Raw genomic sequence first — 27,783 nt, 5'->3', positions numbered from 1 at the left:
TGCCTTTTGATTTCATTATGTACTCTGAATCAATTTTCCTGTGTTAAATGAGGCGTAGATGAGAACGTGAGGCTGGCATGTGTGTGTGCCGCTTCTCAGGTCTGAACGATGCTCGTAAGACTTAAGCATAAGCCAGTCGGTGCTAAAAGGGTTCAGAAAGGTTTTCTTCCCAATCTATGGCGATTTATAACCAGAAGTGTGTGCATAATCCAGCTCTGTGTATATGAACCTCAGTGGCATGCATCTCGATGTGGGGCTTGACATCATGAGTTAAGAACATCAGTATTGCCCAATTTGAGACATTCTCGCACTGTACTCCCTATTTTAATGCACCTTAGACATTGCACATAACACAAAAAATAAATAAATAAAAAAAATAGGAAAAGATAGGGACTGATGAGATGTGGGGGAAGGTTATCATATATTATATACCATGATATATTATATTATCTTATTATCTAACCCAGCATTAGCTCTAAAAATACACATGTGTGTGTTTCGGTAAGAAAAAGGTGATTGAGAAATACAATGCAATACAAGATAGCAGTTGATTTTACAGCAGAAATCTAGAAAATTAGAACTAGAATTTGTGCGCAGATTCACAAGTGTCAATCGTATAAAATTCAGCATTAGTCTAAAAGGATTGGATTGTTATTGAAAGGGTTTAATGACCCCTGGTGGTGAAAAATCCTGCATATTGTACCTTTAACTAAATGCATTTAAGAGTCGCTGTCTTGCTAGCTATGCGTTGTTGATTGCCTTTGAATTGGTTGTGTCATTCAATGCAACTCCTAATTTGTTTTCGGTATACAGTAGCAATGATACTAAAACACTTGCCGTAAGCATATAACACAACACACTGATAAAGAAACAGACAGCGTCCCACTTCCTGCTGACAGGGGCAGGAAATTGAGTTTGTCCAGAACAAAAGGAGAGCGAGCGAGCGAGAGAGAAACAGCGAGGTTCAGTATTGCTTCTCATTAAGACTCATAAGCGCTGTCATTGATATGCATGCGATCGCCTCAGCCCGTCCATCTGCAAGCGGCACACGACTGCTCGGCTATTCACTCAGACATGAGAAAAAAAATTAAAGGAGCCTTTATGTTTTATCTGTCTCACCGCTGAAAGGACGGAAAGACACGTACTGACAGACGAGCGCAGAGGGTCAGTAACAAGTCCCTGACACCGGCCTTTCAATTAGTCTCTCCGCAACAAGACATCAGCCGTGTGGCATCGAGACCCAAAATATAATCTCGCTTTTAAAAATAGGTGCCAAAACGGGGTTTTCACTGAGATGCCACAGAACAGAGACCCCCTTTTTCCCAAGAAAATATTTTAGGGCTCTCTTCACATGATGATATTATCGCTCTTGTAAGCTTGCAGTAACAAAATCTGTTGTTTTCAAACAAACGGTATGTTTAGTATAACCAGATATGTTTATGAACAAGTAATAGGCAATAATATTGAAAATGCCATAACAAAAACATCAGTAGGCCCTTTGTAATTATACGCCTATATATGTTGGCCCTATTCGAAATGCAAAAACTAAAATATTCACACTGGTATGTTGTTAAAAAAAAAGAAAAAAGAAATGACTGCTGTCTGGGGCCTCAATACTTGCAAGTTATTTGTGAGGCTTTATTTTTTCCCCAAAAAATAAATAAAAATACATTATATATATTTTTTTTTTTGATCAATTGAATGCCGAATAAAACTATGGTCTAAGTACAAGGAACATAAACATGAATACAGCATTTATTTGCAATATATATATTGCAAATAAATGCTGTTCTTTTAAGCTTGCAATTAGTCAGAGATCCCATGTTTAATATAACCAGATATGTTTATGCACAAATAATAGCCTATAATATTGAAAATGCAATAACAAAAACTTCAGTAGGCCCTTTGTAATGTAAAAACGTAAGCCAAGGAGAAGCCTATATATACACTATTGGCCCTATTTGAAATGCAAAAACAAAGATATTTACACTGGTTTGTTGGTAAAAAAAAAGAAATGACTGCTGTCATATTTGTGAGGCTTTATTTTGTTTTTTTTACGTTTATGTCACTTTAGCGAGTGATAATAAACTTGTGTTTATTGACTGAATAATGCATCTTTCGGAAGAACATTGTAGCCGTAACTACTTTTCTCTGTGATCCAAAAAAAAAAAAAAAAAAAATTATATATATATATATGTACACTCACCGGCCACTTTATTAGGTACACCTGTCCAACTGCTCGTTAACACTTAATTTCTAAGCAGCCAATCACATGGCGGCAACTCAGTGCATTTAGGCATGTAGACATGGTCAAGACAATCTCCTGCAGTTCAAACCGAGCATCAGTATGGGGAAGAAAGGTGATTTGAGTGACTTTGAACGTGGCATGATTGTTGGTGCCAGAAGGGCTGGTCTGAGTATTTCAGAAACTGCTAATCTACTGGGATTTTCACGCACAACCATCTCTAGGGTTTACAGAGAATGGTCCGAAAAAGAAAAAACATCCAGTGAGCGGCAGTTCTGTGGGCGGAAATGCCTTGTTGATGCCAGAGGTCAGAGGAGAATGGCCAGACTGGTTCGAGCTGATAGAAGGGCAACAGTGACTCAAATAACCACCCGTTACAACCAAGGTGGGCAGAAGAGCATCTCTGAACGCACAGTACGTCGAACTTTGAGGCAGATGGGCTACAGTAGCAGAAGACCACACCGGGTGCCACTCCTTTCAGCTAAGAACAGGAAACTGAGGCTACAATTTGCACAAGCTCATCGAAATTGGACAATAGAAGATTGGAAAAACGTTGCCTGGTCTGATGAGTCTCGATTTCTGCTGCGACATTCGGATGGTAGGGTCAGAAATTGGCGTCTACAACATGAAAGCATGGATCCATCCTGCCTTGTATCAACGGTTCAGGCTGGTGGTGGTGGTGTCATGGTGTGGGGAATATTTTCTTGGCACTCTTTGGGCCCCTTGGTACCAATTGAGCATCGTTGCAACGCCACAGCCTACCTGAGTATTGTTGCTGACCATGTCCATCCCTTTATGACCACAATGTACCCAACTTCTGATGGCTACTTTCAGCAGGATAATGCGCCATGTCATAAAGCTGGAATCATCTCAGACTGGTTTCTTGAACATGACAATGAGTTCGCTGTACTCAAATGGCCTCCACAGTCACCAGATCTCAATCCAATAGAGCATCTTTGGGATGTGGTGGAACGGAAGATTCGCATCATGGATGTGCAGCCGACAAATCTGCGGCAACTGTGTGATGCCATCATGTCAATTTGGACCAAACTCCCTGAGGAATGCTTCCAGCACCTTGTTGAATCTATGCCACGAAGAATTGAGGCAGTTCTGAAGGCAAAAGGGGGTCCAACCCGTTACTAACATGGGGTACCTAATAAAGTGGCCGGTGAGTGTATATATATTGCAAATAAATGCTGTATTCATTTTTATGTTCCTTATACTTAGACCATAGTGTTATACGGCATTCAATATAAATATATATAAATATATATATATTTTTTTTATTTTTTTTATCAATTGAATGTATATATATATATATATATATATATATATATATTGCAAATAAATGCTGTTCTTTTAAGCTTGCAATTAGTCAGAGATTCCTCAAAATAATGCAGTTTCTGCAAAAATATTAAGCAGCACAACAAGTTTTCACTATTGATGATAATTTCTCAAGCAGCAAATCAGCATGTAGAATGATTTCTGAAGGATCATGAAAACTGGAACAATCAATAAAACCTTACAGACCCCAAACTTGTGTATGGTAGTGTATATATATATATATATATATAAAAAGCTTTTTTGTACCCAGTCCACCAATTCAATATTCATTTTAATTGACTGACAAATGACAAATTTTCCATTTATTTTCAAGCTGAAATGGCTCTTTCCATCTGAGCGTTCTCAGGAATCTATAGGCCACTGTATGTGGGGAAAGGAAAAGAAATCGAGTGTCTGCAACACATCTGTGCATCACTTGCAACGTGACAAAACTCGATCGCTCCCATTATAATCAAACAAGCTGTCAGTCTTCAAAAATCAATCGTGCACTTTTGCAAAGCTTTGGCTGATTGTAATGGGAGCGATCTTATTTTATTGTGTCGTTCACATAGCCGGTGTCAGAGAGCAAGAGCGAGACGGAAAGACATAATAGTGCTTTAAAATGGAGGGACATTCTGACAGACAACAGTACATGCTGACACACAGACAGAATCCGGTTATCATTTTTTTGGACAATTCGATAGGAAAGGCAGAGTCCAGGGACGTTTACTCAATCCATTACTGAGAAGAGGACATGCTTTGACTGTTTAGCATGGCCCAGTCAACCCCTGCTGGCTAGAAGACGTAACTACACCGTTCATAATTTCAGTTATGAGCAAATCTTTAAATAAGCATATTTCAAATCACATGCACCAGCCAAAACACTGCCATTAAGATGAATGGGAATTGTAATGGATAGCTTTCTCCAGTTATTATAGACCTCCAAACACAGACAGATCTTTTGTGCTGCACTCTCTCTGCCAGTCTGTAGTCCTTCATCTCAGTGTGGATCTTTTCTTTTTCACTCTGCACATCATTACCCCAGCTTGTGTGTGTCCACTCTCCCCATACTGTTTATTCAGACCGTCACCGCTGCCTACACACACTCTCGGCTGTTACACCAGCCTCCTGCGGGGTAAAAAAACCTAAATATGTAGTTTGATGTATAACATCCAGAATAACAGACGCACTTGAGAGGAGGAGGAATACGATCTAAGCTGAAGGTTCCCGAGTTAATTACGCGCTTAACTTACTATAGCAGCCATTTTCTATGCTAATTTTAGGCCAAACTCAAACTCTGTGAAATGTGTTAAGCGAAACTGGGAATACTATCGGTCCACAGGAACTCCAACTGAAAGCCTGTCCCATTTCGCAGTCACATTTAGTGTACAAATCCCATGAATTTACCGCATTGAGCAACGGAAAGCTGCTTGAAAATGACTTCTGTATGATCATACTTAGATACACTATTAACAATAGACAATTAACTTTTATCCAATGAAAAGCCGCTAAAGTGACCGCTCCTTTATACTAACCACCCTGATCTTACGGGAAAAATACACTGTTACGAGATGGCGATGTGAATCATCCGAAAACATATTAGAAAAAGCAAGTAATGAAGGTCCACACTTTAAGGAGTAGTTCACTTTTAAAAAAACTTTTGCTGATAATTTGCTCACCCCCATGTCATCCAAGATGTCCATGTCTTTCTTTCTTCAGTCGAAAAGAAATTTAGTTTTTTGATGAAAATATTCCAGGATTTTTCTCCATATAATGGACTTCGATGGGAACCAAACGGTTCAAGGTCCAAATGAGAGATTCAGTGCAGCTTCAAAGGGCTTTAAACGACACCAGACGATGAATAAGGGTCTTATCAAGTGAAATGATCGCTCATTTAAAAAATAAATAAAAAACTTTAAGTTTTATAAGCACAAATGGTCGCCTTGCTCTGTGCGACTCTACTGTTCGAACTTGTTCATAAAAATGAACGAATCTTTTTTCGAGTCATTTCGTTCTTTATGTTCGTTGAATGAACCAAATAACTCGAAAAAAGATTTGTTCATTTTGATGAATGAGAGTCACCAACGTGCATCACAGAACAGAGCTAGTGAGCATTAAAAACTTAAACTTTTTTATTTATTTTTTAAATGAGCGATCGTTTCTCTAGATAAGACCCTTATTCATCGTCTGGAATCGTTTAAAGCCCTTTGAACAGTTTGCACTGAAACTCTGATTTGGACCTTGAACCGTTTGGTCCCCATTGAAGTCCATTATGGAGAAAAATCCTGAAAAAAAAATTTCTTTTCGACTGAAGAAAGAAAGACATGGACATCTTGGATGACATGGGGGGTGAGTAAATTATCAGCAAAAGTTTTTTTTAAAGTGAACTACTCCTTTAAACATAACTGCCACTGGGACGCAAGCAGATTGCTCGAAAACGCACAAATGTGGCCACCAATTCGCCAAAATGTGAAATACTTATGAATTGCCATGAGAATGAGTTGGTACACTACATACATATTGGTAGCTGAATGCATAATGAAATTAATCAAAATATTTATTCACCAAACAAACAAGGGACGTGGAAATGCAGAACTTAAAGGCTATTTGAACTCTTCAACGCGTGAGTCTACTTACAGCTGACATGAACACAATATTTCCTCTGTGACGGGAAATATCCTCAGTGGAAATAAAAGGACATTTTCTCAGTGACTTTAATAGCTAGGGCCCAAACGGTAGGGTCTTACTAATGAGAAGAGACATCATAATATATTTAATGCACTTATTATCAACCAGAGTTTTAATCCAAATGTATGAGACCGAGGGGGGAAATGAGAATAAGAATCGAGCGAGAGGTGACCGGAAGGTTTTTCTCTGCCTCCCAGAACAACGAGGGATTTCTGCAGCCTCTGTTATGTGATAAGAGAGAAAAATCAAAGAGGGTCATTATAGGAGAGCGAATGAAATATGAGAACAAATGACAATGGATATAAAGGGGGGGGGGGGGGGTAAAGATTTGTGTGCAGTTTGTCATGTGTGCAATAACAAGTACATAAAATGCACACAACCACATACAAAAAAAAAGTTATATGCTGACAGATAAAACATCCCAATTACTGTACATATGAAATTGAAATCCAGCTAAAAAGACATAATAAACAGAGAGAGAAAGGGAATAAATGCACTCTAAAAATGCTGGGTTGTTTTAACTCAATTTTGGGTCAAATATGGACAAACTCAAACACTGGGTTAAAACTTTAATTAAAAAAAAAAGTAACCCAATGGCTGGGTTTGTCCATATTTGACCCAAAATTGGGTTAAAACAACCCAGGGAATGATGTGTAGGAATGAGGAATGGAAAAAAATCAAGTGATGTAGTTATTAAAATGTAGAAAAATGCATAATTAAACATTGGCTAATGGAAAGCTATTAAACTGAACAGTTTGCTTTATGAACCTAAATGAACACACACACACACACACACACACACACACACACACAGAACAAGATATTTTTTAACAATATATAGTTTCACTTTCATACCATTTTACACTACCGTACAAATTTTGGGGTTTGGTAAGATATCTGATAAAATACAGTTAAAAAAAACAGCAATTTTGTAAAATATTATTGCAATTTAAAATAACCATTTTCAATTTTAATAAAAGTTGGATAATATATGAAAGTTGTACAGCTTTATTTTTGTGAAAACAGTGATGCATTTTTTAGGTTTTTTGATTAAAGTCCCCTTGTGGTGAAAATTAAGCTTTTCATACATTTAACATTTATTCATTTATTTTAAACAAAACGACTTACAATTGCTATATATGTCAGAGGTCGCACACCTCTGGAGCAACTAAGTGTCTTGCTCAGGGACACATTGGTGTCTCACAGTGGATTCAAACTCGGGTCTCTCACACCAAAGGCATGTGTCTTATCCACTGCGCCATCACCACCCCAAAAATATTCATGAACCAAAAATATTCGCCTTTAACTTTTCATGTTAAAGACAATCCATGAGCAAATTCACAAAGTAGTGAACCAAAGACAGTCTCAAAATCGCAGTTTGGTGTTTCTGACGTCACAAACAACCTTGTAACCAATCAGATCAACATGTGATCGTCAACGAGTGGCTCTCTGAGCTGGTGTGAGTAAGTAGAGGCGGGGCTAATTTGCATATTCATAGAACCGCATACACTCAATGAGGCACAGGTGTAGAGTTACATTCAAGATATTTTAAGGCACGAATCTTTTTTTTTCAAGGGAATGAAACATTTAAATAAGTAATTTTGGAGATCAAATATGAATTTTGAGAGATTAAATGATTAACCACAGGGGGACTTTAATAGAAAAACTGCATTTATTTCAAATGGAAACATTCTATCTACTGTATGTATAAATGTCTGCCGCGTTCGACCAATTGAGCAGTGTTTGCTGAATAAACTTGTTTTGTTTTTTTTAAACGTGCAAAAGCAATGTACGTACTAGGCCTGCTAGTTAGCAAACCCTAAAATGACTTGCATAAACCCCATCAAAAAATGTGCCTTTCAGAGCCATTTAAACTATAAATCCACCATAAAGGGCATAAAATACCAGCTCTCAGCAAATCAATCCAATCTTGAGCTTTCATTACTAGTAAAATAATTATCTTTGCCTAAAGGGTTAAATTAAAAGTGTTAGAAATTCTTCCGGACAGTTAATGGACGCTAGGTCTCGCCAGCAGGTGCTGTGATGTCAGGCGGTCTTTAATCAGGGCAGTTTAACCTTTCTGTAACCCGCAGAACTGATACTCAAATACATTTTCATTCGCTTCAGGGGGAAAAGAAGACGTGCTTTGACCTTTTATTTAAGTGTTAGTAATCTAACGCTTCTAAACGACCGTATTCATGCTCGCCGGCCCTTCCTGTGCTGTGTGTGCATTGAGACGGAGAAGCCGAGATAAAGAGACGCACCGTCTAGAAGACTTATTCAGGTGTAGTACAGCATGGTAATACTAACTCGTCGAGTCCATTTTCATAATCAAATAAAGAGAATCCTATCAGACAAATTGAATACTGGCAGCAATAGAGCTGTGTGTTCAGCGTTCATTTTCAGAAGAATACACTTCACTTCACAGGCCAAAGAGTATAATTTTGTTGCCGTTGTCGGACTGCTGCAATAAAGATAAAGCAAAGTGAACACTCGGGAGAGAAAAATGTCACAGAAAAAGGCTGGTGTCAAACAGAAATGCAAACATTTAAATGCGAAGGATTACGCATGTCATCCGAGGCTGTGAGATTTCACGCTGTATTAGGCATCGGGTGCCATTTGAAACAAAGCTTGCTCCGAAAAGGTCTTCCGTCTATTACGTGCATTCAGAGGAGATCGCTGTAATCTTAAATACACACAATCATGTCAGTCTAGGCATACAAACACACGCAACATGACTATAATGACCAGACGTCGCTTCTAAACAAGCTTAGAAGACTATAGTTTACCCAAAAGATGAACATTTTCAGAGTTGCATGGCTTTCTTCCTGTCGTCTGTCGAACACAAAAAGCTGCATTCTTCTCCATGCTGTTACAATGAAGGGTGACTAAGGCTTTCGTGCTATAAAAAGGACAATAAAGCACCACAAACGCACTATGACGTGGCCTTTATGAATTGTGTCTATTATAAAGTTAATTACAAATAAACTAATTCAAAAGCTCCTCATCTGCCCTAGTTCTCAAGAACAAATCATTCTTTTTATTCTTCATAATAAATTGGTCAATCCAGCTTGCAGAAGTGGTCTGGATGATGTGCGTTTTGATCTGCGCTGATGATACTGAACGGCCCACTTGGGGGGACGATTCACTTTGTGCAAATTGTCTTAACCATTTTTATGATGATTTAATGGTGTTAAAGCTTGAAAGCCTCAGTTTTTTTCTTCATTTAATAACTTATTTTGTGTTCCACGAGTCAAGTCAGTCACTGATTTGGAACAACAAGAGGATAAGAGAACGATGACAGATCTTTCCTTTTTGGGTGAACTCTTTTTAATACTACCCGTGGTTTAAGCAACAGTATCCTGTCACGCTTCCTGCAGCCGAGAGTGTGTGAGAGAATAGTAATGTTTCATATCAGTGTCAGAAAACCCTGTATTATGCCACATCACTCAGCTCTCTGCACAAGTTTACTGTCTCTGGCAATATCAATCTCTCTCAGTCTCTGTTAGCAAACCGATCCTTTTAGTTTTTGTGCGAGCGAAATGACTCACACATTCCGTCTCTTCCTCAAAACACTTCCCACTGCGGTGCACCTCGAAACCTCTCGCTCATTCCCATTTCAATTCGACATCAAAGAGGCGAATCAATGCAACAGCGCCCATCATCACAACCTCAACCTCGTGGTTTTATCATGTATTCTTATTCCTTCCCTTTCTCTCTCTCTCAACATGCACGTTTTTTTTTTCTTTCAAGGAGGTTTTTGTTCTGTTGCATGCACACACACACACACACACAAAAGAATGCTCATGTGTGCTTGCATTTAATTCCTCTGTAACCTTTAACATTGATTTTCTCCTTTTAAAGTTCAGCCTTGTGGGTCGGGTAAATTCAGAGATGGCTATAGATATAGGTGGAAATTTAATATATATCACATGCTCTGATATGTATGTATGCATGCATGGATGGATGGATGCATGCATGGATAGATGCATGGATGGATGGATGGACGTATGCATGTATGGATGGATGGATGGATGCACGAATGTATGCATGGATGGATGGATGCATGGATGGACGGACAGATGGACGGATGGATAGATGGATGGACGGACGGACGGATGCATGCATGCATGCATGGATGGGTGGGTGCATGCATGCATGGATGGATGGATGGATGCACGGATGGGTGGATGCATGCATGGATGGATGGATGGATGCATGCATGGATGGATGGATGCACAGATGGATGGATGCATTCATGGATGGATGGGTGGATGCATGCATGGATGGATGGATGGATGCATGCATGGATGGATGGATGCACAGATGGATGGATGGATGCACGCATGCATGGATGGATGGATGCATGCATGCATGCATGTATGGATGGATGGATGCACGCATGCATGGATGGATGGATGCACGGATGGATGGATGGATGGATGGGTGGATGCATGCATGGATGGATGGATGCATGGACGGACGGACAGACAGACGTACGGATGGATGGATGGATGGGTGGATGCATGCATGGACGGACGGACAGACGGATGGATGCATGGATGGATGCATGGACGGACGCATGGACGGACGGATAGATGGATGCATGGACGGACGGACGGATGGATGGGTGGATGCATGCATGGACGGATGGATGGATGGATGCATGGATGGACACATTGGCACATTTGGTGCTTGTTTGGTGACAGCCGAGTTTCTTTCCCCATCCATTGTGTCATGGAGTTCGGGATCCTTGCCACTATCTCTGACTTGCTTAGTTGGGATCTGACTGCATTGATACTATTTGATGAGAAGTGAAATGAGCTGGACAATGTTATAGATGAAATGAACTAATTTAATAATTGTTGATGATCTTTACATTAGAACTGAATCAATTCAGCTGAACAATGACACTTTTATATATTATTTTTGAGCTGTACAGGCAGAATGAACTCCGTTTGAATCATTGAATCATTTTCCTGTTATCACTGTAAAGCTGCTTTGAAACAATCTGTATTATACTGTAAATAAATAAAGATGACTTACTTGACTTGATATTTGCTGAAGGTCCATCAGCTACAACAGTACTAACCTGCATAAACCAGTCTGGAAATTCATGAAGGTCCAATGTGCACTGATTGAATTAAATGATCTTTTGTCTCTGTTCCCACAGGCTGTGGTCTGGAGTTTCTCCTGGTGCTGTGTGGTTTAGAGTTGACCCAGGGCTGTCCCGGTCACTGCATCTGCTACGACTCTCCCAGTACGGTGAGCTGCCAGGCGCACAACTTCCAGGTGGTTCCAGAAGGAATCCCGGCCCAGAGCGAGCGGGTCTTTCTGCAAAACAACAAGATCCAGCGGTTGCTACAGGGTCATTTCAGCCCAACCACCGTCATGCTTTGGCTCTACTCCAACAATATCTCATACATCCAGCCCTCCACATTCATGGGCTTCACCCGCCTGGAGGAGCTCGATCTGGGGGACAACAAACACCTCCGCTCTTTGGCTTCTGATACTTTTCAGGGCCTGACCCGACTCCATGCTCTGCACCTCTACCACTGTGGCCTAATCACTCTTCCCGCTGGGTTATTTGAAGGACTGCACAACCTGCAGTACCTCTATTTACAGGTAGGGGTCATATTCTCATGTCTGTCAAACATTTGGAAAAATAGATCTGGGTCATTTTAAAAACTAGTGCCATTTATGTCCCTCTTATACAGTATGTAAGACTATAACTTTAACAAGGAATAGCTGATGTCAACATATACTATGTGCTATAGGTACATTTTAACACATCAGGATTTATAAGAATGCCTTTTTGACTAGTCACAACACAAGCTTCTCCTCGCTCTATACCTGCAAAGTAAACTTCAATATAAATGTTTAGAAATTCAGAAATTTCTAATTAAGCCATGTCAAAATTCTGAAGGCATAATACACTCTTAGAAGAAATGGTTCTATTTGGAACCAGAAATGGTTCCATCCCCCGCTTCATATATGGAACTCCAAAATGGTTCTATGTAGAACCATTTTTTTTTTGTAAAAGGTTCTATTGGCCAAGTATGGAACCTCAGGGTTCTATATAGAACCCAGAGGAACCCTTTTTTGAGTGTATAGAACCTTTTAGGGGTTCCAAATACGTAGCACTGATATAACCTTTTAAGGTTCTATATGGAACCTTTTCTTCTAAGAGTGTATATATATATATATATATATATATATAAAGCGATCGTGTCTCTTCAGAAAATGTGGACTATACCGCTCAATTCATATTACAATCTCTTTATGAAGTTTATAAATTGAAGCGTCTAAATGGTAGTTGCGTAGCTTTCTATGGAGGGAAAGAAAGCTCTCAGATTTCATCAGAAAGATCATATTTTGTGTTTCCGAAAATGAGTGAATGTCTTACGGGTTTGGAATGACATGAAGGTAAGTAATTAATGAAAGACTTTATCTTTAGACAAACTATTCCCTTAACACAAACACATTTGCCCCATAGAATACTGAAAATAAGGAAAATGCCCTTGTGAAACTGGAAATGGCACCTTTTGGATAAAATTACTAGAGAGAATGGAGAAATAGAAATGAAATAGTTACAGCACCGTTTAAGATTCCTATGTTTTCCCTCATATTAATTTGTCTGAGGTTCTGAGTAAATATATCATATTTAGGTCCTCCTCAGCCAAATTGAGTGTGGATTTATAAGACGCTTCGCTTGGCACATTTGTGCTGACACTTTAAGAAATCTGACTGGATACAACTGCTTTTGAGGAAGCAAAAATGCCCTCTTGAATGGATACTTTTTTATTGTCAGTGCTCCCGGTCTGAACCATTGCTTAGGAATCATCTGACTTGCCAAATAAATCCAGATAAGATCTGCTCAAAATGTTCAATATCAGCCTTGGCAGCAAAAAGTGCTGCACTAAAATGATGAGAAAAGATAATATTTCGTTGTAATGAAAAGTCATACTCTTCAGGGGCAAAGACTATTACGGACGCACAGCTCTTGGAATTTTATTTATGTTTAAGGTTAAATGTTCCTGACCTTTCATGAGGTTTCATAAGCATATGAACAAGGTTATTGGTATTTCGGTTAATATATCTGAACAAGATGAATTTCACATCTATTATTAAACTGGATGACCTAATTTTTTTTTAAACAAATAGCAAATAGCAAGAATATATCAGACAACACTGTACAGTCCCTTCCACCTGAACATACAGTTCTTTACACTCGGCTTGTTTCGTCCCAGTTTCACAGTGTTTAGCCTCTCATATAGCTCAAAACCGGATAAAAAAAAAAGAGGCATACACATGAGGAAGAATTACTGTGAGGGGTTGTTTGGCATATGCAAATAACAATTAGATAAAAATTAATTCAAAATATGAATCACTCTCCAATTTTGCAAATTTATATTTACCTTCAATACATTGTCCTAAAAACACAATGCATTGAAGGCACTTAAATATTCACTCTTAGAAGAAAAGGTTCTATATAGAAGGTTCTATCAGCGCTACGTATTTGGAACCCCTAAAAGGTTCTATACTCTTAAAAAAGGGTTCCTCTGGGTTCTATATAGAACCCTGGGGTTCCATACTTGGCCAATAGAACCTTTTACCAAAAAAAAAATGGTTCTATATAGAACCATTTTGGAGTTCCATATATGAAGTGGGGGATGGAACCATTTCTTCTAAGAGTGTACAGAAAAGCAAAATCTAATATATCCAATATAAAGGAGACATCTTTGAACTGCCTTCATGAAGAGCAGTCGCATGATTCGATTTGGTGTTTTCCTCAAGATGATTTGTAGTTTTAATCTCATCAACATCATCTAAAATTTGATCGAGCTATTTTCGCGAACGGACTAAAACTAATGAATACGACATGAATTGACTAAATTTAACAGGACGTTTCATCAAAAGACGGAAACTGATTGCTTTGTATATCTGTGATTTGCTTTTTCTGACTCTCGCTGTTTATTTTTCCCGTTCTGCAGAACAACCAGCTGGAGTTCCTCGAGGATGACATGTTCATTGATCTGCTGAATCTCAGCCATCTATTTCTGCACGGAAATCGGCTGTGGAGCCTCCACCAGAACACTTTCCGTGGCCTAGGGGCCCTCGATCGCTTGCTGCTGCATCAGAACCGGCTCCAGTGGGTTCACAAACAGGCTTTCCACGACCTGCGGCGCCTGACGACTCTCTACCTGTTCAACAACTCCTTGCCCGAGCTGCCGGCCGAGAGCTTGACTCAGCTGCCGGCGCTCGAGTACCTGCGTCTCAACGACAACCCTTGGGAGTGCGACTGCAAGGCCGTGCCGCTCTGGGATTGGCTGCGGCGCTTCCGTGGCTCCACCTCCTCATTAATATGCACGGCTCCGCCGGAGCTGGCGGGAAAGGATCTGAAACGGCTGACGAAAGAAGAGCTTCCCTCCTGTACGGGCTCCGAGTCGCTCCACCAGAGCAAATCCAGCAGCCAGGGGGACGTGGGGGTGTCACTCAAGAAAGATCATCATCACCGGTCACACAATCATCAACATCATCCTCACCTGCCACATCAGGATCAATACTATCCCACCTCCCCGTCACCGCTCCCGCGACCGCCCAAGTCGGGACGCAACAGGAACTGCACGAGACACCGCAGCCGTAAGGGCAACGGCCCGAACGAGGTGTACAACCTGAAGGACTTAGCCAACGACAAATATGACCCGTCAAAGCCAAGACGTAAGAACAAGTGCATCCCACGGACTTCGGTGGGGCCCCCTAGTAATGTGCAAAGAACAAACAGCAGCAGGGCCACGGCCCTCTCGGCGCCTTATTTCATCATCCCTCTTTCCTTATTGGTGTGTCTCACTGCCCTTATTTTCCGCTGAGCCTGTGGAAGCCTGTACAAATGGTTTCACTGGAAAAAAAAAAACATAGCCCTCTGTCTACTCTGGCTCCAACACTTCAGTGTGCGAATGTGTGTGTGTTTGTGCGTGTGCGTGTACGTCAGCGAGCCCCTTTTGAGGGACAGAGGACTTACGGGCCAGGAATTAAACCAGAGATGCGAAGAAGACACTCTGGAGTTTGTGGGTGAGAGCGGGACACTAAATGGACCACTCCTCGATCATCACCATTCCCTGTTGCTGCTGATTTACCAGGGCATATTCAGTAAAAAAATTAAATTGTGCATTTGTTAACTACATTCTGTTGCACATCACACCTCTGCAAAATAATTAGCAGCCCTTTTTGGTCAAGCGTGCCACCATCCAAATCCTCGTCCGGACCTTCGACCTACATAAACAGACCATTTACTCAAATGCACATGGAACTGCTGAGCTAATGTGTTAGCATCTCTGCGCTTTCTGAGGGAGGGTTGTCGTCAACACGTTTAGCACCTGACAAGATAAAAATGACAACCAAGCACAAAGATGAGGGATTGTTTTAGTTATGATGTTGTTTTTTAAACATATATACAAGAAAAATGGTTGCATTTGCAATATTCGCGCATTAAAGCTGGTTCATACAATGCAGCCCCAACAAATGCTAGCAGGGTTAGCACGCTACGCTAATCCAACAAAACCAAAAGTTTTTGTTTGTTGTCGCATGGTGAAATGGCATTCTACTCTTCTGATGCTGCTATGCTGGCATACTTTAAGGTCAGTGAGTTTATGAAGGATTATGGGATGGCTCTGGGTTTGTGTGTGTTGTTATTCGTTGATTGTGCCCTTAAGATAGTATTTTGCATAAAAACTGGAAGGAAAAAAAGTTAAGACATGAAAAGGTCAAGTGGAGCGCATGTGTTATCTGTTACTCAGCTGCAATAATGTGCTAACCTAGGGAAACTACAACACTACATTAGCATATACACATGACGGTTCAAAATGTTTCACAAAGGGGGAAATAGAGCTGTGCAGAGGCTAACCTGGCTAATTCGCCATAGATTCCCTGAGGAAGTTCCTACGGGTTTCTGAAATAGCAGTTTTTGATTTAGATTGCTATGGCGGAGGGCAAACATGAAGACTTTCTTGACTAAATATATTAATAACACTCAGAAACGGAGCAGACGCAGTGCTAGCATCTCTCGCAGTGCTAGCGTAGCGGAACAGATGAAAATGGCCCTTTTGGGTTTTTAACAATAACGTGAAAAGACTTGTTCTCCGTCACACATGCAAGAAAATGATTGTTTTATTTTATAAATAAGTTCACTTTGTAAATACGTAGCTAAATAGGGACTACAACTAGGTACCACAAGAATGTGAGTTTGCATGCTTGATGGGCCAAACAAATCACTGTAGTCCTTATGTAGCCACTTGTTAGCAAATAAGCATTTGTTAAAAAAAAACAAAAAAAACTATGGTATTGAACAAAATGTGACAAATATAATGGCGACCACAGGCTTTATTTTACTCATAAATCAATAACAACCTTCTGAAAACCCATTAGAAACTCCAGAGGGAACACATGGCCCAAAAATGCCATTTCCCATTTAGGTTTTAAGAGTAGAAACTGAACAGTTCAAGAAAGCCAACGCAAGTTCTGAGGTAATAATCCAGATTAATCCTCGCAAGCCATAGAAAAACATGTCTGTCACTCACCATCTCTGACCTCTGCCGCTGTTAAGCCATTGAACTTGTCTGAATTGACGTCTTAAATCCCAGATATTAAACCTCAATGAAAAATCAAAGCGCCCCCTGTGGACAGATAGGGTAATAGCACTTTCACCACCTCTAACTCGTCCCCATTAAAGACTTTCTACCTTTATACAAAAGTGAACAGAAATTATTATGAAATGTCCATTGTGAACATTTATATATGTCACGTACTAACAAAAGACTGCGTATAACATTGTCGGGGGAAAAATTTTGTATTCATGTACTTTTTCTTTGTACATTGTCATCAAACTGCAATTTTGAACATACAAGTGCACCATGTTAACACCTTTCTCGTCTTCCTCATCTTTATCCCCCCCTTTTTCATGACTCAAACTTTCTGTCTGTTATGAAACACCACTCAAAATCTGTTTCTAAAGAACATTAAAGAGAAATGTGGTCTCATCGCTGATGGTTTTGGATTCTGCTTGTAGTCTATATAAATCAGATGATGTTTAACCTGGGAAATGATCACACTGGAAACAGCTTTTCATTTCTGGAGCTGCAGAAACATAATAATTCACTTTAAATCACTTGGTTGATTTAAATTCGGAATATAAAAGGCAGACAAGATACAGCACTTTCTCAATTGCATGTATTTTACGTTCTCTCACTCACAGTGGAAATAAAGCATAATTTCTTCAGGGACATGCAGGACATCTTTGAATAGACAGACGTGTTTTATTGAATCCTGAGGGGGGATTCTGTTACAGAGACAGATAGTAAAGCCTTGTTTCAAACAGAACTGAAACAGACTGTGGAAAAATATGAGTTTATGCTAACGCCTGCTATAGCGCCCCCTATGGTTGGGGCCTGCAACTTAAACACTTCCACTGCATTCAGTTTCTCTTTCTCACACACACAAAGATGTGTACTATAACAGAAACATTACAGAACAGAGCGACACCGTCTCAGGCAAGAAGGTGGTTGACACAGAAGGTCAGGATGATTGTTAATGGAACTACTGAGGAAAAATGGCCTTTTTGTTCCCCGTCCGCACCTGATGAAAATCTTAGAGATGATGTACTGTATGAGTTGGGATAAAATCGAGTTTTGTCATTCACAAAATGAAGGACTTTTAAGCAAGATTACAGTACAGACAGAACCTGAACTACATGAAATATCAGCAGTCTAGTAATACAGTCTCAAAGCACACACAACTGATCTTATCTCTCAGTTATGCTTATGTTAAATATTAGTAAAACTTCAATTATTTGAATGAAAAGTCAGAAAACAGTAAATACTGACTGGAAGCACAGTTTGCTTGAAATTTCTGGATGACCTTCTACATTTTCCAATATGTGCAAAGATATAATGAGAATAGCACAAAGTGTGAGACTACCATGTCCCACAATGTAATGCGTTCAACTTGACCTTCCTTGACAAAAACTGGAGGCAAAATAATCTTTTTGTTTTTGGATACATTATTTTATCATTGAGATATTTTTACACAACACTGAATTAATAAGGAGTCGGACAAACAACAGTTTTTATTTATAACTGAACACCACTCCTTGCATCAAAGATGCAATATAGTATGGTCATGTGACAATATTAAAAGTGGCTGCACACTGTTTTACATGCTACTAAAAATAAAAACAGTAAATGGAAGAATAGAAGGCAGTGGTTATGTTTGAAATGCATACTATTTGCTACCCCATACTACTAGCATACTGCCTACTCTTTTAAAGTTTGCAAAACACTAGGCATTATAGTGTGTGTATATATATATATATATATATATATATATATATATATATATCAGTGTAATTTACAAAAGGCAAACTGTTCTTTAAACAATTTCAGATGATGAATAAGGGTCTTATCAAGCGAAACGATCGCTCATTTAAAAAAAAAACAAAGTTTAAGTTTTATAAGCTCAAATGCTCTCCTGTTCGAACTCGTTCATCAAAATCAACTAATTTTTTCCAGAGTCAACTCGTTCATTTTGTTCGTTGAATGAACCTAATGACGTGATAAAAGATTCGTTCATTTTGATGAACGAATGGCATGCGCCATCTTCTGGCGAGATTTAGCGTGACCGTCACAGTGCATTGTGGGTATTCTTTTGCTGCGTTCCAGGCAGGTTTTTGAGCACGTAAATCACGACTTTGTCACGTTCCGGGCCGGTCACGCCAAAGCACAAGGAATCGTTTTGGTTGGTTTTGCGGGCTATGTGACGTCAGAGCTCGTAACTGGGAGTACATCGATCTAGAACGAGTTCACGGGTGGAAAGACACGGGTTTGACTGACGTTCCAGTGCACTTTCACGGGTATAAGGTTGGAACGCGGCATTAAGCCGTTGTGTTTACATTGGTTGCACGCTCGTTGATCGAATAAGTGCACAGACACCACTACAAATGGCTGTCCCCTCAAACAGTGTCATATTTCAGGGTATAGGTGGTGTTTTCAGGTAAAAAATATTGATGGTTTAACTTAAAAAAGTAAGTAACCTGGTTGCCTTAAAATTTTAAGTTCATTGAACTCAACTGGAACTGGAAAAAGTGAGTTAATATAATGAAGGAGAATGATTTAATCATCAGAAACTCAAAATTCTATGTTATCGGAACTAAATAAATTATTTAAGTTGATTTGACAAAAGAAAAAATGTTGTGATTACTACACTGTAAAAAGATATTGTTGGTTTAACTTAAAAAAGTAAGTAACCTGGGTTGCCTTAACATTTTAAGTTGATTGAACTGGAAAAAGTGAGTTAATACAAAGAAGGAGATTAATTTAATCATCAGAAACTCAAAATAAGTTATCTCAACTAAATAAATTATTATAAAGTTGATTTGACAAAAGAAAATATGTTGTGATAACAAATCTTAAAAAAAAAAATCAACCATAATCAACCAAAATCACCACAACCATCCCAAAAACGGCAACACTGACTCAGCCAATGGCATGAGTTTGGGGGTGGGGCTATCTGATTGTCTGACCAATAGCACGTCAGGGAAAGAGTTAATGAAACTTTGATAACAGCAGTTCCATTAGTGGCATAGAAATCTTTAACTTTAGTTCAAATTAAAAGGCTCTTCATCTCGGCAGATTTGGATTGCTTATATGCTATACACTCCAGCTTCTCGTTAAGGCAGCACAATGACGGTTTAATTAAATACAAGCATATTAAACAATCGCAGGAGGACAACGAATCAATGGAGTGTCCCACATGGAGCGCGAAGGGTGATGACACTTCAGAAAATGAGTCTGAGAAGGAGAGAGGAGGCTGGGATGTAAAAATAGGTAAAGAAAAATGAAAGGGCTCTCTTGTTTCTTCCTGATCCCTCCTGCCCTCCGTCCCTCCTCCTCCATCAGTCCCTGCCTCCCAGATCAATCATAAATCTAATGTCGCCTGTTCTCCTAAAGCTCTTACTTTCTATAATCCTTTCATCCTGGTTATTTACTAATTCAATAGTTCAAGGACACCTGGCAGCATGACAGGGCTTGACACGAGAAAAAAATGAAAATGAAAAACAGAAAAGAGGTGAGATAGCAGCACCTCTTACAGGTAGGGGACGGCAGTGCACAGCCACAGGCAAATATGATGAATTTACGTCTTCACACGAAGTTAAAGAGTGTCATTTATTTGGGATCCAATGCTTTGGATAACGGTGGTGGCTCTTGGCTTCTGAACTGGGAATCGAACCAGAAACCATCAGGTTACAAGCCTGGAGCCAATTATTGTCATGCAATATTGGAAAACGCCAGCTAAGACTTCCCCAGAGAGAAATGTCACAAAATAAATATTTTAAATATCTCTTAATTGTTCTTCTGAGAAAAAAAATCAAATCTAAACTTTTTCTTGAGTCATATGTTCATCAGTTTTCTTTTCACATTTCTCCTCGAGTGCTCAAAAATGTCCACGATAAACAGCAAAAATTACGCATCAAATCCTTCCAAGATTAAATTATTCAAGGCATTTGCTGCAGAAAATGTTTACAGACTAAAATGTACCGAATTTAAAATGATTGCCAATTCATTCAACAAATAATTTTATTTCATTGCTATGTAAAACAACAATAATACTAATAGCAAGCAAACAAAAAAAGCAAGCAAACATAAAGAGTTAAATTGTGCTGAATTTATCAGTTGCAATTCTTTTCGAACACAGATTATTTTAATTTATTGACAGACGTGATACAAAAAAGAGAAAAGGTCAGCAGAAAGTTTAGAAAAAGGTAAAAATAAATAAATAAATAAGTAAATAATAGCAGTTGTGATCTTAAAAACTGCTTTTTAGCACATAAATTATTTTATTTTATTGCCAGACGCTGATACAAAAAAGAGAAAAGGTCAGCAGAAAGTTTAGAAAAAGGTCAAAATAAATAAATAAATAATGAGAGTATAGGTAAATAATAACAGTTGTGATCTTAAAAAGTGTTATTTAACTGCTTTTTAGCACACAAATTATTTTATTTTATTGACAGACGCCGATACAAAAAAGGAAAGGAAAGAAAAGAGAGAAAAGCATACTATTATCATTTCCAAGTTGGCAATCGAATGGACAGCCTTGCTTTATAGGGTTTCTAAAGCTACGAAAGAGCAACCTCTGAGTATCAAATTGTCCCGTGGGTGTATCTTAGTTAAATTATTTTAGTTTAGTGTCACTGATCTAATACATTTCTCACTCGAAGAGCACGGTATAGTGCTTTCATGTTTATAAGAGCACAGCCACGCTCTAAAGTGTCATCTAAAAGCCTTAGCGAGGAGCTCTTACCGAATTCCCAGCACTCTTTTCACTGACATGAGCTCAGTGACTCCAGACTTGAACATGTGACTCCAGAAGTTTTGATGTGATCCTCTCTTAGTACTTCTAAATCCACTGTGCTGTCAAGTCAAAGCTACACTTAACTCAGAGACCCAGAGAGAGAGAGAGAGAGCGAGTGGAACAAAAGAACAAAGTCAAAACGAGAGCCCAAATCTCAGCTAGAGTCTTTATAAGACAATTGTGATGAGCACTGACGCAGAAATTCATCATATGCACGCCTCACAGACTGAGAAAATTACTAAGAGAGGTTACAAAACAAAAATACAAAAATAGTGTTTTTGTTCACCGTCAAGGAACCCAGCAATGTGTCTGTCCAGTGACTGTAACACAAAGTAACCCAAAAACAGAAATTCAACAGCTGAGAATAAACCCCATGCGTTCACACTTCATTGCTCCCCGCATCTCACTCAGAGAAACATCTCTGGAAATTAATGAGAACGGAGACTAAAATAGTTTTGTTTGGATGGACTAATTTGCACCATAAGGGTTTACGGAAGAGCACAAATAACAAACGAAAGCCCAGAATATCATCAAATCAGTGTGCTAATTTTATTTATATTTATAGACAGCCATCCCGGTTAATAGGGCATTGATATTCCTGGTAGAAAGGCAAACAAAATATCCTCACAAATCACAAAAGAAACTCTGCTTACATCACATTAAACCAGGTGACCACTGACCACCATTTTGTCTGAGGCAGCAGCTCATTTGCATTTAAAGGGACACACATTAAAGGTGTAGTTCACTTTAAAAAAAACTTTTGCTGATAATTTAATAATCCAATAATAACAATCCAAGATGTCCATGTCTTTCTTTCTTCAATCGAAAAGAAATTAAGGTTTTTGATGAAAATATTCCAGGATTTTTCTCCATATAATGGACTTCGATGGGAACCACACGGTTCAAGGTCTAAATGAGAGTTTCAGTGCAGCTTCAAAGGGCTTTAAACGACACCAGGCGATGAATAAGGGTCTTATCTAGCAAAACGATCGGTCATTTCAAAAATAAATTAAAAAGTTTAAGTTTTATATGCACAAATGCATGGAGGGGGAATAAATTATCAGCAATTTTTTTTAAAGTGACTACTCCTTTAACATCAAACTCGCAGACAGTTCATAAAATCACAGTTAGTTTAATGAGTCAATCCTCAGTCTTATATAAGTCCAGATGTGAGACAACCTGAGCCGTTCTAAAGCACATCTACAGTATTTGCGTAAGTCACCCAGTTGGCCACATTCATTTGTAAGCAGAAATGATGAAGAATGACCCATATCAGCAGCATCTTCATAATTCATATATCACCGGGAGCAGTATTACAATACTGATTAAGGCCCTGCTCAAAGATTCAGAAAAGTTTTGCGTGACGATATGAATATTAAGAATTAGACGAGTAATCAGCGATATTCCATCTGTTTCGGGGCTTCGTCTGTGTGAGAACCTGCCCAAAGGCTCCACAGTTAGCAGATTGCTTTGCGTTTTGAATCTAGACCCAGATCTGATGCCTAAATCAGAGCGCCACTGATCCACCAACTTTTTAACTGGCAGAAGGACAGCGACTGCCTCGGTTTGATAAAACAGCTGTGTTCTGCAAAGATGACCACAAAATGAAGATGAGAATTCTGTCATAGTTTACCCTTATGTCGTTCCAACTCCATATGTTGTTATCTCTTCTGTGCACAAAAGGAAAGTTGTTTGGTTTAGACTTTAAACAGGGATTGTGCATATTAATCGTTTCTGTAAATGTACCGATGATATTACAACTCATTTTCAAATCTAGTGTCTGAGCAGAGCTGCATATTTTAATGTGATGGTTAAAAATTGTGTTATAAAGTTGGTCCATAAGACATATGATAAACCTATAAGTTAATACATTTCAGACTGTTCAAGCAAGATGCCCCTCGTCGTCCTGTTTGACAAGTTGAGCGTGTGTATAATATACACACATATATATTATGGTCTCTTATGGTCATTAAGCCTGCAATTATTTGATCAAAAATACAGAAATAAAACTCTAATTTTGTGAAATATTATTACAATTTAAAATAATACTTTTCTATTTGAACATACTTTAAATTATAATTTATTTCTGTGATGCAATGCTAAATTTTTAACAGTGATTACTCCAGTCTTCAGTGTCGCATGATCCTTCTGAAATCATTCTAATATGATGATTCATTAATGTTGGAAACAGTTGTGCTGCTTAATTTTTTTTAAATATACTTTGATACTTTTTTCTATATATCTTTTAATGAGTAAAACCAGTTTAAAAAGAAATGAGACTCACACAGACTCTCTGAAGCGGCACTGAAACTCTCATTTGGACCTTGAACCGTTTGGTTCCCATTGAAGTCCATTATATGGAGAAAATCCTGGAATGTTTTCATCTAAAACCTTAATTTCTTTTTGACTGAAGAAAGAAAGAAATGGACATCTTGGATGACATGGGGGTGAGTAAATTATCAGCAAATGTTTTTTTAAAAGTGAACTACTCCTTTAATAATAACCGAGTATCAAATCCGCATATTAAAATGATTTCTGAAGGGTCACTGAATAGTAATGATGCTGAAAATTCAGCTTTGCATCAATATTAGAATATTACTGTTTTAGATATGCTGTTAAGTATATCTAGTTTTTAAGAGGATAATATGGAGGGTGAAATTCTTGCAATTAGCACCATTTCTCAGACCAAAATAAATAAATAAATAAATAAAAGCAAGCGAGATACAGTAGCATCTTATCCACATTCCATTACCAAATGTGTCTGACATTCTGTCTCCACATGACTTGAACTGGATGTGTTATGTAATTCTACACCCTGCAAAACCACTGAACCAACCAGTTTTTTTATTATTTTGTTTTTCAGACATGCCTTCTAGACATGAAATGAGGCCACAAACTTTTAACATTCTTTTAGAAAACAGCATTCCTTTAAAGAAAAGGCTTCGAGGAGAATGACAACACCCTATTGGACGAGGAAGACTGAATAAATGAAATATTTAAAGTGTTCTGTTCATGTCTACGTACAATGGAATGTGTTATTAAGACGAGCTCATTAGCGAGAGTCCAAACCGTTTCTCAAAACCATGGATGAAAGGAGAAACTATCCTAATTAGCTGAGAACTGATAACATTAGGCACTTATGTCATAACAGAGAAGTAAAAATGATGATGGCTTTATAGCAAAATGTAAGAATAATAGCACTCACAAACAACACCTTTCTCACTCCTTTGAAGAAAACTGGTATTTCAGATGAGATGAAAGTCAAAACAACGTCACTAAAAACATGCAGTCAAGCTCATCTACAGTCAATCAGCGACATTAGTAAGATGAAACAAGTTAAATCTTTATTTTTTTTATTAAGTACTCAAATTGGGAAAAAAAGCTTCCGTTTTTTTGTCTTAATAAAAAAAAATGTATGATATGATTCTCTTTACTTAATATTTCCCTGAGGTCTAATTATAATGTTAGTAAAGTTTTTGAGCACATAAAAATCTAATTTTTATGAACACATTCATATTCAGGAATTGAACTGAATTGATCAATTTTTCCATTTATTCAGCCAACATCTAAAGGACTTTTACTTCCACACTTTTGGGCAAAATACTAACTGATGCCCTTAAGTTAAAAAAAAATAATATTTTTTTAATTTTTTTATTTTCTTTAATGAATTTGTACTGTTTCAATCACTGATCTGTAAAATATAGATGTGTGGTTTCAATACAACACATTATCAGTGACTCAATACATTGAGACACAGTCACACAATCAAAATAAAATCTAGTCAGAAGTGCCTTCAAAATAACACAAGGAAAGGCATTTCATGTTTCAGGCATGGTTAAATGATGGCGAGAGAGTGAAAAGAAAAGAAGAGAGAGGCGGATTATTTCTGATCTTGTGAAGATTTACCAGGCAATATGTGACGCACACACACAACTGTTCTCTGGCTCGACAGACTGCTGTTTACCAGAGACACACTGCTGTCTTACTAGCTGTTTTTCCCACCAGTGTTGGACAGGCTTGCTTGCTTGACTGTTGTTTTCGCTTTAATGTTGCATTAGGTGAAAAGAAATCACAGAATTCATGCTCTGTAGAGATTTTAGCAACTTTCCAGTGAAGCTAAAGGGTAATTCCACCGGTGGAGACATGAATATGTATTGAAAGGGGGTCATATATGTAGTAGAATAGTCATACATTTCTAATTTGGGTCCTTCTTGGCCGATAAAAGGCAGAAAATGGCTTTTAGTGCTTGTGGATTGTAAACAACAATCCCCATAGTGCATTGCTCAGCTCCACAGGCCACTCCCACTACTCCACCCATCAATGTAGACTAGAGTTCAGCTCCTGGAAATCATTTCGCACAATTAAATCAGATAATGCACACTTATATAATATGACGATGTAAGAGCATCAAGGCGGCGCCCGCGCCATCGTCCAATGGATTGGCGTGATTCCATATGAACTTCAGACAATCGGCACACTTACTCCGACACGTAATTTCACACGTGAAATGCAGCCAAACCTTCGGCATCTTCATTAATCGATCGCTATCAGACGTTCCGGGAGTCTCCCGCATATCGATAATCGCAAATCTCCCAGAATCTAGAGTGAGCGAGCAAGAGCGCGCCTGCGAGACAGATCAGACTGTGCACCAAATAACACAGTATCATCCCAAGACGTCATATAACTGACGTCTTGGGATGTCTTGTAAGTGACCGTTTAATAAGTAGATACTTTATGAAGACAGTTCACTTCGTGTATACAGACAGGAGCCATCTTAAAAAATAGTCTCGATAAGTCAAAAATAGTCTCGATAACCATACGTCAACATCCGCCGTTTTCGGGTACCCTTTAACGGCAGTGACGTGACGATCCTGGGACGTCATACAACTGACGCTTTACCTTTAACGTCAGTTAGGTGACGGGGTAGGTTTAGGTCTGGGGTATCCGATAACGTCATCTAACCGCCCATATTGAATGAACTGGGCTAGTTAAGTGCGATCAAAAGGTTTACATCATCTCGTCTTAGTTAAAGGAGAACTCCGGCGAACAATGAACCTTTGGTCTAATAAAACATCGGTACATAGTCAACCGTTCTCTGAGATTTGTTTTCATGATAATCGAATATAAAGAGTTTTATCTCTAAAAACTGTTTAGCGTATAATGCTAGTAATGGGGGCTTGACTAAGTAAAAAGAAATCGCTATTTTATACCACTAACAAGGCTCAAAATAGCCCCACACTAACGCAGTAACATAATGAGGGTCCGTACATGCAAAACGAAGCATTAAGAACTTTGTAAGTGTACAGACCGTTTAATAAGAAGATACTTTATGAAGACAGTTCACTTCGCGTATATAGACAGGAGCCATCTTAGAAAATAGTCTCGATAAGTCGATCCCCGAACGCCGTTAATACAGTTTACTCAGTAGATCACTCAGCACGACGTTCGTGGTTTGACTTATCGAGACTATTTTTTAAGATGGCTCCTGTCTGTATACACGAAGTGAACTGTCTTCATAAAGTATCTATTTATTAAACGGTCTGTACTAGTGTTGTCAAAAAACTCGGTACTTCGGTACCAAGTCGGTACTAAAAAAAAAAAATGTTACGGTACCAGCTTTTCTGGTACCGAGTACCAGGTTAATCCAGTTCTGTTCTAGACGCGATGTCTGAAACGTGCACAGTTGCGTCCTCTTCATAACGCTGATATGCTCTCTCTCTCTGAATCCACTTGTTGAAACGAAAGGAGGAAAGAGCCACATATGGAAATATTTTGGATTAGGCTAATGTCACGTTGCCATAAGAGGCCGATTACATGCAAATTCGCAATTTCAAATATAGGCGCGATTCAAGCGCGCTCATAATAAAAACTCGTTGTCGTTGCTAGACGCCGCGCTTTGGAAAGAATAAGCACGCGCAAAAATATAATTAAAAAACACGCGCGACGCGTGAACGGCCTCTAAAGTGCTTTCGGGGTAGTTTTACGAGTACATGAGCACAGTAGTATCCACCCGACACCAGAGTACTACTGGTATTAGTATTGTCATTTAATGTCAGTGCCAGTTAGGCGTATTCTTGCCTTTATAACTCAGCAGGTTTAAAAAGCCTTTTTAAAATTAAATATGA

At 38.8% G+C, this 27,783-nt stretch overlaps 1 protein-coding gene across 1 annotated transcript in view; it reads left to right on the top strand.

Annotated features, from left to right (window-relative positions):
* rtn4rl1a (reticulon 4 receptor-like 1a) overlaps positions 1-17,301 on the top strand; it is a 111,696-nt gene extending 94,395 nt beyond the window's left edge. The window contains exons 2-3 of the mRNA XM_039676766.2: positions 11,430-11,881; positions 14,251-17,301. Coding sequence (XP_039532700.2) covers positions 11,430-11,881; positions 14,251-15,126 — 1,328 coding nt within the window. The 3' untranslated portion in view covers positions 15,127-17,301. The remainder of the gene's footprint in view (positions 1-11,429; positions 11,882-14,250) is intronic.
* The last annotated feature ends 10,482 nt before the right edge of the window (positions 17,302-27,783 follow it).

Source organism: Pimephales promelas, chromosome 23 (genome assembly GCF_988280905.1).
Source record: "Pimephales promelas chromosome 23, fPimPro1.hap1.1, whole genome shotgun sequence".
In the NCBI taxonomy this organism is placed as follows: domain Eukaryota; kingdom Metazoa; phylum Chordata; class Actinopteri; order Cypriniformes; family Leuciscidae; genus Pimephales; species Pimephales promelas.
This window is presented reverse-complemented; position numbering and strand designations above follow the sequence as displayed.